At 40.2% G+C, this 17,184-nt stretch overlaps 1 protein-coding gene across 1 annotated transcript in view; it reads left to right on the top strand.

Moving 5' to 3' along the window:
- JAG2 (jagged canonical Notch ligand 2) overlaps positions 1 to 17,184 on the top strand; it is a 60,083-nt gene that overhangs the window by 16,440 nt on the left and 26,459 nt on the right. Inside the window, exons 3-5 of the mRNA XM_042867190.1 lie at positions 7,067 to 7,121; positions 12,893 to 13,147; positions 14,206 to 14,266. Coding sequence (XP_042723124.1) covers positions 7,067 to 7,121; positions 12,893 to 13,147; positions 14,206 to 14,266 — 371 coding nt within the window. The remainder of the gene's footprint in view (positions 1 to 7,066; positions 7,122 to 12,892; positions 13,148 to 14,205; positions 14,267 to 17,184) is intronic.

Genomic DNA, 17,184 nt, shown 5'->3' with positions numbered 1-17,184 from the left:
AAGGAAGAACAGTCACAGGTGTCATTAACTGAGAATTTTATGATATGCTCTGAGAATTGGTTCACATTCAGCAATGTTGGAAGCTTAAATGACAAGATTTGAGATGCTGTTTCTGCCATGTCACTACTGATATTCTTAGTTTTATGAACTACTTGTTTTATTGAGATGTGTACACACGATGTCTAGAGGTAACGCAGACTGAAGGCTCTTGGTGAAACACTTCTATTTCATGGCAAAACTGATCAGTGGAATAACTGGTACGTTGGGTTAATATTAAACACTGCTTTTTTTTTAATCTCTGCAATAAAATGGTATTGCGGGACCCTTTGCACTCAGGGTAACAAAGTATTCTCTGCTTTTTCTTTCTTTTTTTTTTTTTTTTCTCCTTAATTCTGGAGCTCTAAGCAAGAGGTTTGGAAACAAATCCTAGGTAGTTTGTACAGTTTAGGCTTCAGGGGTGGAACTTAATCTCGTTGAATACAGCAGAGATGGATTTGGAGAAGGGAAGATGGTCTGGGGTGGGGATGAGTAGCAGATTGCTATAAAAAGCAGGAGTTGCTTATATTCAGCAAGACTAGCAGTAATGCTCTGCACGCAGTGCTGAAAGGAACTGTTAAAATAGGGATGGGCTCTTGTAGAACCTTTACAGTTTACTGTGAGTGGAATAGTAGCTAGCAGCTTTTCTTCAGATAAGCCTTGGCAAGACTACTGCCTGGGCAGATTTCCTGCACCTTTTCTAAATGAGAAGCTAATTACTTGCTTTTGGTGCTGGAAGACCTGGCGAGGTATGTGCTCCCTGCTTGCTGGACGAAGGGACTGCTTGGTCTGCAGCTGCTGTCTGGCAGAGGCTGCTGTCGAAGTTCAGGGCCGCTGCTGAGTTTTTTAGGAACGAATAGTACTTCTGAGTTGTCACTTGTTATAATGTTAAATTAGGTTAGGTTTGTTCTGGGAGCTAAACTGCAGGCTTGTAGGTTATTCTGGTGGTTTATCTTCTATTTAGGTGAGAGCTTTGTCTGCTTTGCAAGTGGTGTGAAGTGACTGTTAATGTCTTCCTTTAGAGATCTTTTTCCTCTTGTGAGCTACCTGGAAACGGGCCCTGTTTCTACAGGTCTTAGGTAAGGCTAATACACAATTTCAGATAACTTCAGAACTCTGCAGCTGAAAGTTTTCCTGTGAAATCTGAAGGCCTTTCAGGTTGCATGCAGTGTATCAGTAGGATATGCAAGTGTCTTCAGGTCTTAAAGATCTTCCTCCAGCTGTACTATTGAGTAACACATAGCTGCATCTAATAGTTTGATTACCTCGATGAGAAGCCCACTATGCTCCTTTTTCACAAAAATGTGTGTGCTGTCAGATGCTGTAATGCCCCTTTGAGTTCCTTCTTGAAACTGTTTTCGTTTAGATACCTGCAGCCAGTTGTTGGTAGGATTCCCTTATCCAGTTGCTGGGTTACTTTTGTTAGCTGAATGTGAGTCCCTACCTGGGTGTTAAGTATTATCTCTGATTCTGACTTATTCACCTGTTGTTTTTATTTGTGCTCCTCTTTTAGTGAAATGACTCTTAATAGTCTAAACGTCTTGATTTCTTCCCTTGCCACCCCCATATGTGCACACATACACACCCCTGTATTTTTGAGCTTGCTTTGTTTGGGGGAGGAATGAGGTGTTCAAGCTCATGTAGGTGGAGATTTGAGCCTGATGGCTAGTAGTAGTGTCAAAAGTACCTTCCCTTTTCTCCCTTCCTCACCTCCCAGGTTTTGTAGGCTTCCTAAAAGAGGGTCAGGTGGGGCTCATCTGTAAACAGCTCCCCTCTAAGAGCAGCAAGGCTCCAAAGCTTGTAAACATTGCCCCGCTTTTGTGACTTGGCCAAGAGGAATATAACTGCAGTAATTGCTCTCAAATGGATGACTTAGAGTTGCTCAACATCTTTCTGTTCTCTGCTGCCGGTGTTTGCAGTACTCCAAACCAGCCTTCCGCAACGCTTCTGACAGAACGTGATTGTTTGGCCCTGGTTTCCTAAGGGAAGGCTTTTTGTTTAGGCCTCACCATGGTACTTCTCAAATGAAAAATGAGGGTTTATAGGAGAGGTCCTTTTACAATTTTGTGTTGGAATGATCTTTGCTTTCAGCAGACAAGTTCTTGCATGCAAGTATGGCTGAAATTTCCGTGAAGCTTCAAAAATGAGCTTCATTTTGTCTTTTCCCTGTATCCCTCATCTGGAAAATGGCCTGGGGAGTGGGGAATGCTTGCTCCTTCTGCAGAGGTGTCTGTCATGTCTTTGTCACAACCGCTTTGAGAAGAGCAACTTGCACGCTTGTTCTACACATCTGCCCTTAAAACTGTGCTGAAGATGGACCTCCTCTGAATCCTTCTCCCTGCCCTTGCAATCTGGTTTATTTATGAGGAAGTTGTAAGGGCTTACAGGGCTGCTGGGGAAGGAAATGGAATATGCTTGCCTTTTAAGTCAGCTTTTTCCATGGCAAGCAGGCTGCTTAGAGGAGGGGGGGCGGGTAATTTAAAGAGGGGGGGGGGGGGGAGGGCTACCAGTTTTTTTTCCCCTCTGTTTTTACTGTGTTTGCTTTGCTCCTGTAGGAAGTCTTTTCTTTTTAAATAAAGAAAATCTGGGAATTGGCCATGCTGGTCAAGAATTTAGAAACATGATCTGAAGAATTATTAGTGATGGCTTAGCTTAACTTCTTTAACCTCAGGAGTTAAATATGAGGCTGTTGTGACCTATTTTTACCATCGAAGTATTCAGATACTTCAGTTGCTAATTCGTGAGTGAAGTTTGAAAGGAAATGGAACTGATTGGTGGTGAGAGCCTGTGCTTCCAGTATAACAGTCTGCTGGACAGGAAGGTAATGTGGGCTCCAGGTTTGTGTAGGAGCAGTACTTATTTTCTGATCTGTAGCAGGTTAATGATCTCTTGGTGTGCTGTTTGTCTATGGAAACTCACGGGCAAATGTCTCTGATTGGAAATCTTAGTTGAAATCAAGAATGTTAGAGTAAATATGTAATACAGTTAATGTGTTAATTGTTAGATGGCTTTTGTATCACTTTTCTTTTCAGCTCAATATTTTGTGGCTTTTGGGGAGATTTTGTTTAAAAATAGAAATTCTCTTCCTGATTGAGAGTACTGTCAGAAGATTGGTCATCTTTGTTTAGATTAGAAATCTGACACGTGTCTATCCAGAGAACATCTTTGAGTGTTGATTTGCAAATGCCACAGTAATAGTTTTTGAAAAGTTTTTGCAAAACCAATATTACAGGTTTTGTTTTCCTCCCCTCCCCGGAGAAGAGGTCATTGGGATAGTGTGGGGAGTGTTTTGTTTAGTGTAAGCAGTGGAATAATGCTTTGAACTTGTTTTCCTAGGAAAACAACTAAAGCAGAGCTGTCAGGATAGCAGAACAGGCTGAAGTTGTATCTTTCCAAAGGGCTTAGCTTGTCTTATTTCACCCCTGTGAAATAGTTCTTTTGCAAATCTATGCTCTTCTGCAGAAATGTGCTGATGTTCTTCTCTGGTAGCCCCCAGCATACTGTGTTCTGATTTAGAGAGCAAGAGAGCTGCACTGTGTTGAAATCCTTCTGGGAGGTGAACCTCTCAGTGCGGTACTGCTCACCCCACGTCATTGCTTTCCAAGCTGTGCCATGGTCATTTGCAAAATATCTTCTGAAGTGTACTAGCTGAAACAGACAACAAATACCAATTCACAAAGCTTCCTTTGTGTAGGAACAGACTAGAATGTTCTGGTCCTACTGGTGAGGTGCTGGTCAAATCAGTCCAAAGCATTAGTGTACAAGTGTACAAGAAATGAATGTGTGTACCATTATGAAGTACTTGTGCGTTTGGAGTGTTCTTAGGGTACTTGCTAGAAAACTGGAATTTTTTGCTGAATTTATGTAGGAACTTTGTACTTTTATAATTAGATCAGTAGATTCTGGGGAGAGCTTCACTTTTAAGGCAGCCTTTTTTTCCTGAAGGTATTCTAAAGAGTGGGGATCATGTCAGGAGTTTAGGTTCTAAATACGGGTAGACCTTAAACTGTGAGGCAGTTACTAAATTAATGCAGGTTCTTCAGTGGCTTTCTATAAGCACAGCTTAAAAGCACAGGCTTGTGTCAGTGCCTTGTGCTACAGAAGAGTCGCTTGCCTCTCATGCTGACTGACCCTGTGCTGGACTTTCTATTGGAGTGTGCAGATACAGCTGATGTAAGCCAGTGGTGGAGCTCTTACAAAATGAATGTCTGTTCAAGCTAAAAGTGCTGTTAAATATTTATATCTAGTAGCTTTACTAAGCCTATTGCTCTTAACTCTGGTTATCAAGTAGGGTTACAACATGGGTGAGTGTGTGGATATTGGTTTCCCCTAGTAAATGTTTTTGATAGCTGAGCTGTGACTGGAAAGCTCTCAGTGCAGCATATCATGAGCATATTCAGTGCTTCTTTTTGTACTTTCAGCTGTTGTTTTAAAATGAAAGTTTGAAAGAATTAAACCAGGTCTTGTGTGATACTCAATGCATTATGGGGGGAGGGGGAGGGAGAACTCTTTTTTTGAGCTGGAGGAGTAGGGTTCGGTTTCTTGTTTTGAGGAGCAATAACTGCAACACAACAGCTGTTGCCCTACCACAGATCATAGGGTGGGTTGGTAACCTTACTGTCTCCTCTGCAGGGAGAAAGCCCTGTAATCAGCTGACTTTCTGGATATGTTCTTATGTCTGTTGGGGTTGTTTGGAGGGTGGCTGAGCTGTTTTGGCTGAAACTGATTTTCAGGTAAATGTGCGTTAGTCTGAAAATACTCCTTGCTGTGATTTGACTAACATCTACACCCTGAAGTGTGATTAAAAGCCCTCCTTCAATGTTGCAGCTCTGTATGCTCAACTTTTCTCAACAGTAGAGTGTGTGTAAGTGACCTAGATGGAGACAGGGAAATCAAAGATACAGGATGCCAGTATGTGAAAGGATATATTGCTGTGTCTTGATTGTACATATTCCTTTTAGGCCTTGTATAGATGGCCACCTGACTCCTGATCATCCCCAGCTGGAGTGCTTGAGCTCAGGTTCATGGGACCAATGACTTGCAGAGCATTTTAGAACCTGTGGACTGTCTCTTTATTCACCCCTTCCTGTGCACATTGGCACTCAATTTCCCACAAACACTCTACCTGAAGATAGAAGTCTGCTTTCAGATGGAATGATGGGAAGGCATAGTTGATCAAAGCATCAAGTCCAGCATAGGTTTTTACTGCCTTAGGCTGTGTGGGCAGTTGGATGCAGTGGCTGACTTGCAGCAGGAAGGACCAGCCCTTACGTAAGATGAATAAGTGGACATCTGGAAGCACTTGAGCACTTTCGTACTTCTAATAAAAATCAGTGGAGCATAGGAAGGTTGAGGGGTGTGTTATGAAATCAGTTGTTAAATACAGGAGAGGTGGATATAGGACTTTGAGTCATGCATAAGTCTCTGCAGGATTGTACTTAGAATACATTTTGGATTTCATACCCAAATTAAGCAGACTTAAAACTGCCAGAGGACAGCATTAGGGTAATACTATGTAGTTCTTACTTTCTGATACTATTCACTTTACGTTTATTTCTCAGGCAGCAATTTTGAAGAAGGTAATTAGTAGTATTTTCAGACTACAGTAGGATCCTATCCTGCTTCCCTAAATGCTCTGTTGGGGGTATAACGTGGGGGGTGGAAGGAGGCAGCTACTGAAGTGCTACAGTACCATTTCTTTAAAAAAAAAAGTGGAATTGTCTCTTCTGATCAGCTGCTCTTTGAGCTGCCTTCTTCCAAAGGTGGCTGTAGCTCCAGTGTGTCTCTGTCCAGTGTAGTTGCTGCTGAGCTTCCTTCAGTGCGCTGTGACTATTCGCCGCTACGGCGTTCTGCATTCCAGTGATTCCTTCCCTAACGCCTGAAGCTAAAAGTCCAGAAGAAACGTTTTCTAAAGGGCATCGTCTGTGACTTATATGTTAAAGTGATAAAAGAATAGGTGCTCGTTTCAGGACACTGCAAAGAGGATCGCCGTTGTGGTTGCAGAGGGCCTCTAGCAGAGCGCCCTACTGATAAACAGCACAAATCCTAAACACAGATGAAAAACTACTGAATTCTTACCTTATGCTCTTAACGTGTTCTTTATTTCTCAGCTGCCTGTTCCCAGGTCCATATGAGTTCATAAATTGCTTTTAGTCCTTAAGTTCTCCATACACAACCACTTGGTTCTGCTGGATTTAATGAGGTTTCAGGTTTTTTTTTTTTTGTGTGGCTTACCTCTGGTCTCCAATCACCAAGAGGTTTATATGAGGGTTTTAGGACAGTGGAGCAGTAACTGTTACTGGTTTTGAATGTATGTGAGAAACTTGATTTTAACTTGGATGAGTTGGAAACTCTGAGCTGAAGTGCCTCACAGCTGCTCTTGTTAAACATAAAACACATAAACACTGCATCTGTGTGTAAGGTAATTTTTTCCTAAATAATCTTAGTATCTAAATGTCAACATGTATGCTGCATAGTTGGTCATAAAACCGAGGAAGAATTACTGAAGCCTTGCTTTAGTGAGATAAAGCTGTTTAGGTTTAAAACTGTCTAATGTGATACTTTCCATCTTTTTCTTGAAAAGTCTACTACTGTCTTTATTTCATTTTGTTTCTTTGCTTTTGGTTCTGAGTTGTTAGTCTTAAATTTCCTAGCTATTTCCCAAAGTTCAGAACCCTTCACTTTGTTCAAACCCTTTAGGGATTCTTCTAAAAAAATTTCTGTGGCTAAACAAAGCTGGGAATTAAGAATTAAACGCAGTGGGAGGAGAAAAATAATAACTTGTCTGTTGGTGTGTGGGGGAAGATGTTTTTGTTTTGCTGCTAGCTTGCTTTGCCCCACAATTTTTAATGCTTTATATTTCAACTTTTTGGGAAGATGCCTTCAAGGACTTTCACATGACATAGGAGTAGTGAAATTTCAAACTACTTTCAGTTGGCTTTCTTACAGTAGTATCTGCTTATTCCAAATCCATGTTTGTGGCATATAATTGTGTTTTTTGTTATCTAATTGGTATCTTATTTCTTTTCAGAGATCGTTCACACTAGTACTAGAAGCATGGGATTGGGATAATGACACAAAATCTGGTGAGTATTTATATAAACTTTCAGCTTTCACTTATTTTGTGTTCTTTGTAGACAGATTAGGGGAGAATGGTAGGTTGTTGCCATCAGACTTCATTCCAAATCAATCTGAATGCAAGCATGCAGTCTAAGTAAAGGGTATACGCAAATCACAGCAGAGAAGCGCATAGTAGCATCTTTGAAAAGTTACTGCTGAAAAGAAGAGGAATGGACCCTAATAAATGGGGAATATAGTACATTATTTTCAATTTCAAAAGCAGTCTAAAAGTTCTGGTAAGCCCTTCTTTCCTTAAGGGAGGCAATCTGTGCTGTAGAACCTCTTCAGTTCATCCATCACTGCCTTCTGTTGTAGCTGGTGATCAGATAAAGGTAGGCATTCTTGTTTCCCATGAGGAAAATTATTCTGGATGTTTTTGAAAGTGATGTAAATTGTGATTCTTCTCTACTACTGAAAGTTGCCTTCTTTCTGGTCTGTAAATACTAATCCTCAGTGTCAGAGCAGGGTATTCTTTTAAAGAAACAACAGGATTACTGCCTAAATGCTTGAAAATAATATGAAAGTGTTGGTTGCTGTAATATTGCTAAAGTAGGATTCCAGATTGAACTTGCTCATTGGTAATGGCTTAAACGTCTCAAAATGTGTGGTTGCAAGTGAGCTTCAGACTTTCTGTTGTTAATGACTATCTAATCTTGACTGGGACTATCACAGAAAAAGCAAAGCGTTTGGACATGGAGATAGCAAAGATGTGTCTTCTCTATATTCTGTTCTCGACTGCTTCACTGACCATCCCTGTCAAGATGTATCAGGTGTAACATTCTAGCTTTGTCCACTTTTAAGGCTGTGTTAGCATTTCAAGGTCCCTTTCCTTGAAGACTGGGATCAATCCCACTTGAATTTTCCTGACAGACTTCCCAAACTAACAGATTTTCCTAATGTACTGTGTCTGGTGAGTAAAATGATGATGAGTTTCTTCCTCAATCCTCCCTCTGCTACAATTAACCAACTTGTCTTGTTCTCTAGCTTCAATCTTTCCTAATAAATGTTTTCTTTAGATCTCTGGTAATTCATGTTGCTGCAACCCTTTATTGATCCATAGCTTACTTCAGTGGCAGTTTCCAAAGCTGGGATTGGTATTCAGAATGAGATCTTATGTGCCGAGCAGAGTAAACCAAAATGTTGAATAAGTGTAGATATCCTACATAGCAGCAGTTCAGAGACATTCATTTGAGTGCTTTTTCAAAAAGTACTGCATAAAGTTCATTAGCTTCAAAAGCTTCCAGCCTGGGAATAATTTGTCTAAGGCAGCTGGTACAGTGCATATGGAAATATCCATTCCCAAGTTCTGGATTGTTTATGGGCTCAGATGGTATGGAGGGAGGTGAACATGAAAATGCTATTCTGCAGAAAAGGAGGTGCATATGTACTTCAGAGTTGATTTTATTTTTTAACTTGTATCCTCCCACTGATGTTAATTTTTTTCCTCAGCTTCAGAATAACAATGTGTGATGTCTTTGCAGTTTCAGTGGAAGTTCTCCTTCAAAAAAAGGCTTCTGTGAATAATAAGTCAATCTCAAATTACAGTTTAGGTCTCTGAGAAACTGCTAATGAAAGGTGAAGTAGCCTTTTATGTAGGTTGCCAGACAGGTGCTATTAACATGTGCTGCATCTGGAGCTTAGTGAGGCTCATGGAAATTTTTGTAGGCCTGTAATTTGACAGAGGTCTAGCTAAGGACATGTTGTGAGGCTAAGTGTTTCACTAGTCTGTTCACCAATTCTGTGAGATTTTCTCTCTCTAAGAAGCAGCCTGGTCAGATTTACAAGGGAAAACCTACTGGGATACTTCAGTAGGACAGATAAATCAGAATGCACTTGTAAGGGAGTAGAAAAGCAACGTAGCATCTTTACCAGAGAAGAGACAGTGTCTTTCTGCATCCTAGAGCCACGAAGAGACTATCTTTGGAAGGCTGAACTCTCCCTATTGTATACTGAATGCTGAGCTGATCTGTGGCTGGTATTGCCCCTTCTTAAGGAGGCTTAAAATGTTTGCTTTATCAGTCTCTTTATGGACTGATGAATGGTTCCGAAGTCAGGTTGTATTTTCCCATGAGGGGGGTTAGCATAAGGCTGACAGTTAAAGTGCTTGCACTTGGACTTTTCAGTAGGTATTTAACAAAGAAACGTATGCTGGAGACAACTTTGAAGGTTTCAGAACAGTTATGCTTCCCTCCCTGTATGTGCTTGCATCATTCTTCTTTTGTGCTCACAAAAAGCAAGCTGAGACTGCTTATAGCTGATCTATGAAATACCCATCTCAAGGAAGAAGTCTGTCAGAGTAAATTTATTCCCCGGTATTTATCATAAAGTGCAAACCATTAAAAGGGGCTTAAATATGGATTTGCTCCTGTGCTTTCCTCCTCTGTTGCAGCAGCATTGGCAGAACTGCACGGAGCCATGGGCTGGAGGGTGCTTGTGGCAGTGTAGTGTTACTGCTTGTTTGCTTTGGGAGTGTGGAGGAGGGGGGAGAGGAAACTGGCCTAGATACAGAGTCAATGTGAAGGGCCTGCTTTCTGTCATCTGTCACAGTGGTGCTTGCTACTTTCCAGGTAAGTCATTTGACTTGGCAGACTTGTAGTTATATAGCAGAGGTCTTGGCAGTGCCTCACCCACTGCTGCCATTACGAAGCAGGCTGGCATCTTCACTGTGAAGTAACTTTCCATTTGAGTACATTGAGTCTACTGTGGGGATGTAGTGATTGCCTTCCTCTTTCATCTTAGTCTATAAAACACTGTTCTGCCCTTGCAGCTTTAAAGTGATTGCTTGAAAGAGGCTGAAAAGGCTCTTGAGGTGGGCACTGCCTGTTCACTTAGGCATGGAGTTTGTGGTAGCTGTTTGTCTCTTTGCAAACAGCTTCCAGCAGCATTTGTGTTGCCTTGGAAGTGGCCTGTGAGTGTATGGCTGCTGCTAACGGTGATTGTGTTAGAGTGAGCCTCTTAAATATAGCCAAAGATAAGGATTCCTCTTAAATTGAGTGCTTTGGGAGTGGTAATTAGAGGGAATTTTGAGTTGTCATTGCCTTCTATGTAGGTTTTGGTGTTGCTGTCTGCTTTTCTAGAGATACTTCTAGAAAACGTTTTCAGTCAAAGAAAAGAAACCTATTTCATCTGAGGTGTGTGATCAAGAGGGTTATATGATCAGATAAGAGGTTATATGATCAAGAGTACTGTGTGCTGCCCTTTAACCAGTAATCAAATTCAGTTATATGGCCTGTTGCCTTTACCAAGGGCTAAACATGCTGTGTGTGTTGGGGGGTGGGTAGCTTAAGCTGAATTGTATGGTAAACCAAATGCAGGGAGCAAACCTGTCTCATATACCTGTCTCCTTACATTTCACAACTGTGATAAAATATTTTCAGAATCACTTAAGCATTGTTGAGGAGGAGGGAGAAACTTTGACAAACGTGTTTCCCAATGGTTATATGATAGCTTTGGGAAATGCACTCATTTGGGATGAGTATTAAATCTGGAAGAAAGCAGAATCTTCTATTCTCATGCTTACTGTGGTAATTATGACTCTAACATTAGAAACCAGATGGCTTGGAGCTGATTTTCTGTGTGCCTTTGTGGTTCAGGGTGATTTTGGAGCACAGGGGCTATGCAGCCATTTTAATGAGCCTGTATTGCTGCTGACTGGAGAATAGGTCTGTAGTACATACTTGTTCCTGTTCCTTGGCCATCAAGTGACTTTGCATTTTTTGTCAAGGTCTTCAGATCAATAGTCATTAGAGAATGCGATTATGGGAGGATGTTGAATCTAGAATCTAATCATCAGGCTTTTAGAAGTGGCTAGTGGGATGATTCAGGCACAGAAAGAAGGCAGGCAGCTTCCTCTAGCTTGTGGATTTCTTGTCTGCTCTACTGCTGATATATGCTGCTGGATGGCAGAGGACTTCACTTGTAGGAATTAGAGTTGAAGAACTGCAACTGATTTTAGTGTGTGTCTGTATAGGCATGAAATGCTTTATACAGACTAGTCTGAACAAGCATGAATTGTAGCCTGTAGGTAGCTTTGACTTAATTGGAGATCCATTCAATGCTTAGTCAAACACAGCTTTTACTTTTTGTTTCAATATGCTTTCTGAGAGGAAAGATTTGTATTGGAGAAGTAAGCTTGAAAAAAAAAAAGTCAAGGAACAGAGCATGCAGTGCCCATTACTGCTGTAGCTTTCCTTTAGCAACTGGAAAGTTGTCACTTGAATTCTCTTATGCTGGGGGGAAGTGCAGCTTTGGTAACAGATGTGTAGGCTACTTCTGTGATGTCAGCAACTTCCTTGGCATTTGGTTTATTTCCTAAACCTGTTAGATTGACGAATATTATGTATGTAGAGTGCATTTGCTGAAAGTAATGGGTTTCAATATTGCTTGCTATTGGCTTGGCCTGTGTTGTATTATGATGCTTAGACTTTCTCAGTAACATTGCAGTCTCTTCCCGTGTGCAGGCTCTTGGTTCTCCATTTCTTTCTATATGCATTATAAAGAATATTTTTTTTAAAAAAGAAAACAAGTTCTGAGCTAGCAATATTACAGCTGTTTTGTAAGTGGGTATGAAATTGATGTATGCAAGTGGACTTTCTGTACCCTTCCCTTGCCCTAACTAGTGCTTGGAGTACCAGCTGCAGCCTGCAGGGTTACCTAGAAAAACTTGCAGTGGATGTAATTGGGTTGGGATAGAGGCCTGAGAGTTCTTATTCAAAACTTATCACTGAGATCACTCACTGCCTGTGCTTACCCTCACTGTGCTTGCATTGTGCTCATTCTATCTGCCCCTCAGCTCTTAGAATTGAAGCCTCTGTATCAGAATTACCTATTTGGCATTTTTTATCCATCAAAATATTCTTTCTAAAAAAAATTAGAATTAACAGTTCCATAATCTTGTACTACAGAATCCTTCTGTCCTGTGAGACTGCTGAGCATTTCATGCACGTTTCATCTCAGTGAACTGAGGCTGGAAGTGGCAGTGCTGCTGCTTTTTCTGAGGGCAGTGCAGGGTGCTTCTGTGTATTGCAGCAGTGGTCATAATTACCTGTAGTTCCACAAAAGATAAGGATAAGCAGGATGCAGAGCAGAGAACAATCTCTTGATGGTCCTTTGTTCCTGTCTGTATCTTCTCAAAGAGCTAAATATCAACTGGACAGAATGTTCTATGGAATTCTTGCTAGATGCCTTGCCCTCTGTATAGAAAACAGAGGAAATGGAAATAACCTGGCTGATGTATATCATGGAAGCCTACCAGAGCATTTACCATCACTTAGTAAATCTGCAGCATATTAAGGGTGTACTGTAAGGGTGTACTGTCTTGTTTTATTTTTAAAATTAATTTTATACCAGGGAACTGTTACATGAGTATCTCAGCTACTAGATTAGGCATATTTTGTGATGTTATAAGTAAAAAAGGAAGCAAAAAGAGCCTCAGATCAAGATAACTGCTGCTTGTCAGCATGTGGGTGTGGTATGTTTGGCTGCCTTGAAAAATAAGCTATTTCCTAAGGATTATGTTCCAGGTTTTTTTAATATTTCCTCTAGGACACTTTTTAAAATTGGCCTTCCTGTAATGAAGTTTGCAAGGCAAAGGAAAATTCACAGTAGATTTTTATCACTTAACAATTTCTTCACTAGGCTTTCCCTTAACTAGCTAAATACACTTGATTACATGCTCACATGCTATCAGAATAACATCTGTTGGATTTACTGCTTTTTTTTTTTTTTTATGAAATAGGTGAAGACTTGTTAATAGAACGAGTGGCACATGCAGGCATGATCAACCCAGAAGATCGATGGAAGACACTGCAGTTCAATGGTCCCGTTGCCAATTTTGAAGTACAAATAAGGGTGAAGTGTGATGAAAATTACTACAGTGCTCTGTGCAATAAATTTTGTGGCCCTCGAGATGATTTTGTTGGTCACTACACATGTGATCAAAATGGAAACAAAGCCTGCATGGAAGGTTGGATGGGAGAAGAATGTAAACAAGGTACTATGTTTACTTCATTTTCAACTATACGAACAACAGAACTGAACTGTAGGATTTCTATAGTCTCAGTGCTGCAGCCTGTTAATTTTAACTGATACAGCTTTATCCTTTGCATAAATGTTTTTGTCAAAGTGTAACGACTTTTTGCCTGTTATTTCATCTTGAAATAAGTTTGAAAAGTAGTTTTCAAACAACAAAAAATTCTTTCTCTAGAGCGAAGCCTAGGGCAGGGTACACTCTTAGTGCACGTTGTAGGGGATGCACAAGAAATTCAGAATTCAAAGCAATGAAGTATATTTTCTCTCATTGGCCTTATTCAGAGGGAATGTTCCTTGAAAGGAAGATGATGCACTGTCTATAAATGTGAGATTTTACTGAACAATAATCTAGCAGTAATACTGTAGGCTTCTAATCCTTTAAAAATCCCCTGTAACACTTTCAGGATTTAAGAACTTTAAAATTTAATGTATGCAAAGCTGAAAGCTTTCTGATAGCTCTTAATGTGAACAGAAATTCAAGTATAGTCATCTTTTTTTAATGCACTGCTAATCTGCTATCAGATCTTTGTGTTTTGCCTCTAGTCTCTCAGTGAGTAATTAGTGCTGAAATAACTTGACATACTCCCTTTCTGTTGAAGCCTTTTGGTTTTGTTCCTTTTCCTCTTCAGCAAAAAGCTATTAATGAGAGGGAAGACCACCTTCAGGGCTTAGTCAAGGGCTTGTGTATTTTATGATAGAACATCAGTCTAATTGGTTTAAAAAAAATACGAGTACACTTTTGATAAATATTCCAGTACTGGCACTGTCTGCCTGTTTAGTTTGCTATCAACTGTCTTGATGAGTTACCCTGAGTTATTCTTCACAAGCAATAGTGTTGTCTTGTGGATTCTCTCACTAGAAGCAAGGAGTATTAGAACATGTCCAGAGATGGCCAGCTTTGCATGAGCAACAAACAGGTTGCAACACAAAACCCATAGCTGAACAGTTGAGATTGCTGCTGTACTGGGGATGCCTAACAGCTCAAACTAACTGAAGCCTAATCCCTTTTTTTATTTGCAGCTGTATGTAAACAAGGATGTAATTTGCTCCATGGGGGTTGCAGTGTACCTGGGGAATGCAAGTAAGTCTGCATGCTTGAATATTTTGAGTACTAATATTTCTAGTGATTCTTGTGTACGTTACTACTTTGCAAGGGCTTGCATTAAAAAGGAAGATCTGTACAAATGCGTGGATGTCATTAAATAGTAAGCAGACTTTTGCAATCCTGTGGTGTTCTTGTGTATAGGATGGAATATTTTTTTGCCTCATGTAACCATACACTATGTGTTTATCAAGTAAGAAATATCCTCTTCTTTTTAAAGAAGTCCGGAGGAGCTTTCATCTCTATGTACTGTTTTCTCTCCTTAAATAAAAAGGGAAACTTAAGAGTGATTGGTATGAATAGGAAATATTCACTGTACCAGAACGCTGAATGGGTATATATCATGAAAACATAAAACTCTTCCTCAGAGAAGCTTTTTTGATAGTAATGATGACAGTAGCAACCTCAACCTAAGTATTCTACCCCGTGTGAATATTCTTCGCCCCTAGATATGAAATAACTGAAATGTTTTTGTTACGTTGTGATTAAGCAGACTTTGAGAGTGGATTGTTCTTACTCCAGTTCATGCATTCAGTGTGGTGTGTTGGGGGAAACAGGTCCTGCTTTATGCTGACTGTTGAGGAAATGAAACCAGTCTACTTGCAAACGTGATCATTTAAGTTTTTTCCTATATTTGTGATTGGTTTTAAGATACATAGAATATTTTTGCTTGGGATGGGTGAAACAAGTGGCTGTCTGAATACTTGGGAGCTGGCAAATACTATTTGAGTCAAGCTCTGACAGTTTAAGGCAATTCTGCTTCATCCTTCTACCAGTAGCTCCTACTATAGTATGGCCATCAGAGAGGCAGCAGAAGAACAATGCAGGTAGCCTAGCTCTGGCTTTGGAGTGCTGTGAGTGAGCTCTGGATGCAGATATGTGAACTAGTCCCATTCTCCTGGAGAGCTGGAGGTTTCTGACAGTAGAGTATGGCACAAAGAAAATCTGAAATAATTGCATCTTAGTTTCATGCTGCCTTAACTTTTTCAGATGCTCCTGACTTGCAGAAGATTGTGCTGTAGTTCTCAAATCTGACTAAAAATTCTGCACTAATTCAGTATGCAAAGTACAGTGTGGTGCTGTGCATATGAAGTTTCACTTCTGAAGAACTAAAAATTTCCCTAAGATTGAGGCAGATGTTTATCTGATCCCTGATTTCCGTTGTGAAAAAGTATTTTTAATGGCTTTTAGGATCTTATTGTTAGAAATTTTCCTGGTGATGTTGTTTTGCATGTATTCTTGTTACTGTTGATCTTTACTGAGCAAGAGATACTCCTTTTCCTGAGCCTTTCAAGAACCTTAGGAACCTATTTTGCTGAATTCTGCTTCATCTAAAGGTTTCTTGAGTTCTTTATCTATCTAAAGAGTGCCCTAGGAACCTGTGAATGTTTGCTTTTGGCATGAAAGAGTCTTTGAATAATGATGAATGCAATTAGCTTAAGGCAAATGTGAAACCCTGGGAGGAAAGGAGTTATTTTCATTGTGAGCTTTCATTTGTCTGTAAATCTTGCTGTATTGGGAGGGACAGAAATTGGAGTGTGGGAGGAATACTTTGAGGAGGGAATACAGAGCCACTGAAGATGAGGTATGGGTTCTTAGGGTAGCTTTTTTTAAAGGTGTCTGTCAGTAATTTGTGTCATGAGCAACGCCTTCCTGCGCATCGTGTCAAGGACATAAAGATGCATCTAGGCGCCCCATGCGTTCTGCCCCCCTTAACAAACCTTGCCAAAGTAGCACTGAGGCTACTGAAGGACTCTGACCAGAAATCTCACTACTTTGGATGCATTCAGTCACCTAAAATGTGTACAGGAGGGAGGAATAGGGGGCTTAACGATCCAGATGGGTTGAATGCTGTTTGTCTTAATTCTTCATACCTGTCTACTCAAGTGATAGTTGATCAGCAGGTTGAAGGAAATTAGTCTATTCTAATAGTGTATGGCCACTATTTCTACTATTGCAAAAGGCTCTCAGCTCTCTGAAAGCGACTTGTTTGCTTGAGCTCAGTCATGCAGATATCTCTAGTTTGTATTCCATAATGGTTACTAGGCTATGTTAGAGGTGGACCTTCTAATCCAAATGGATTATCCTTTCTATAGAAAAATGGTGCTGAACTAAAAATAAGGCTTGGAGATGTGACCTTTATCTTCAGCAGTACAAAGGAAGCTGTTACTTAAAAAAAAAAAAAAAAAAAAATCTGTTTGGTGCTATTGAATTATAATCTAGATTCCTTCTTCCCAGTCTTTTACAGTTGCCGCTGTCATTTAGCAGGTGAAAACAATGTCCTTTTTTAATTCAAAAGGAAAATGAAAATGTGAGAAAAACATGGGTGTGAGATGCATGGAAATCTACTGGTGCCAGTTGCTACTTCATTGCCAATGTGTGCAATGGTATTTATAAATAGAGATGGAAAGGAGTTTCCATCTTCAACTTGCATGAACATGCAGATAACTTCAGCAGTGACTCTGAATTTATCCCTGTGCTTTGATATTTTCCAGAGTAATTTAGGGCTGTTCTTGGATTAAATGTTTTACCAAAACCAAGTTTTTGCTGTAGCTGAATGACTGGAAGCTGCTCATAACTTACAGGTTGCTAGCTGAAGCTGAATCTCATCAGCTGAGCAAATACAGATGCTTCGTCTTGAAAGGAACTAATAGTGGTGTTAAGTTTGCTATTCTCTTGCATTTTTTTCCAAAAAGAAAAATAAATAGCAAACTTCAGGACACCATGATGTGAGAAATCTTTATGGTTTTTCTTATTCAGAAGACAGTTAACCTCTTAATACTGCTCAGCTTATATTTGACTGCATCTGTGGTGGAGCATAGGCCAAGTCCTGGGAAATGCAGGTGTTACCACACACACACACACACACACACACACACACACACACACACACACAC

The sequence above is a fragment of the Lagopus leucura genome, unplaced genomic scaffold, assembly GCF_019238085.1.
Source record: "Lagopus leucura isolate 7727_CA_CO unplaced genomic scaffold, USGS_WTPT01 Super-Scaffold_1, whole genome shotgun sequence".
Taxonomy (NCBI): Eukaryota; Metazoa; Chordata; class Aves; order Galliformes; family Phasianidae; genus Lagopus; species Lagopus leucura.
This window is presented reverse-complemented; position numbering and strand designations above follow the sequence as displayed.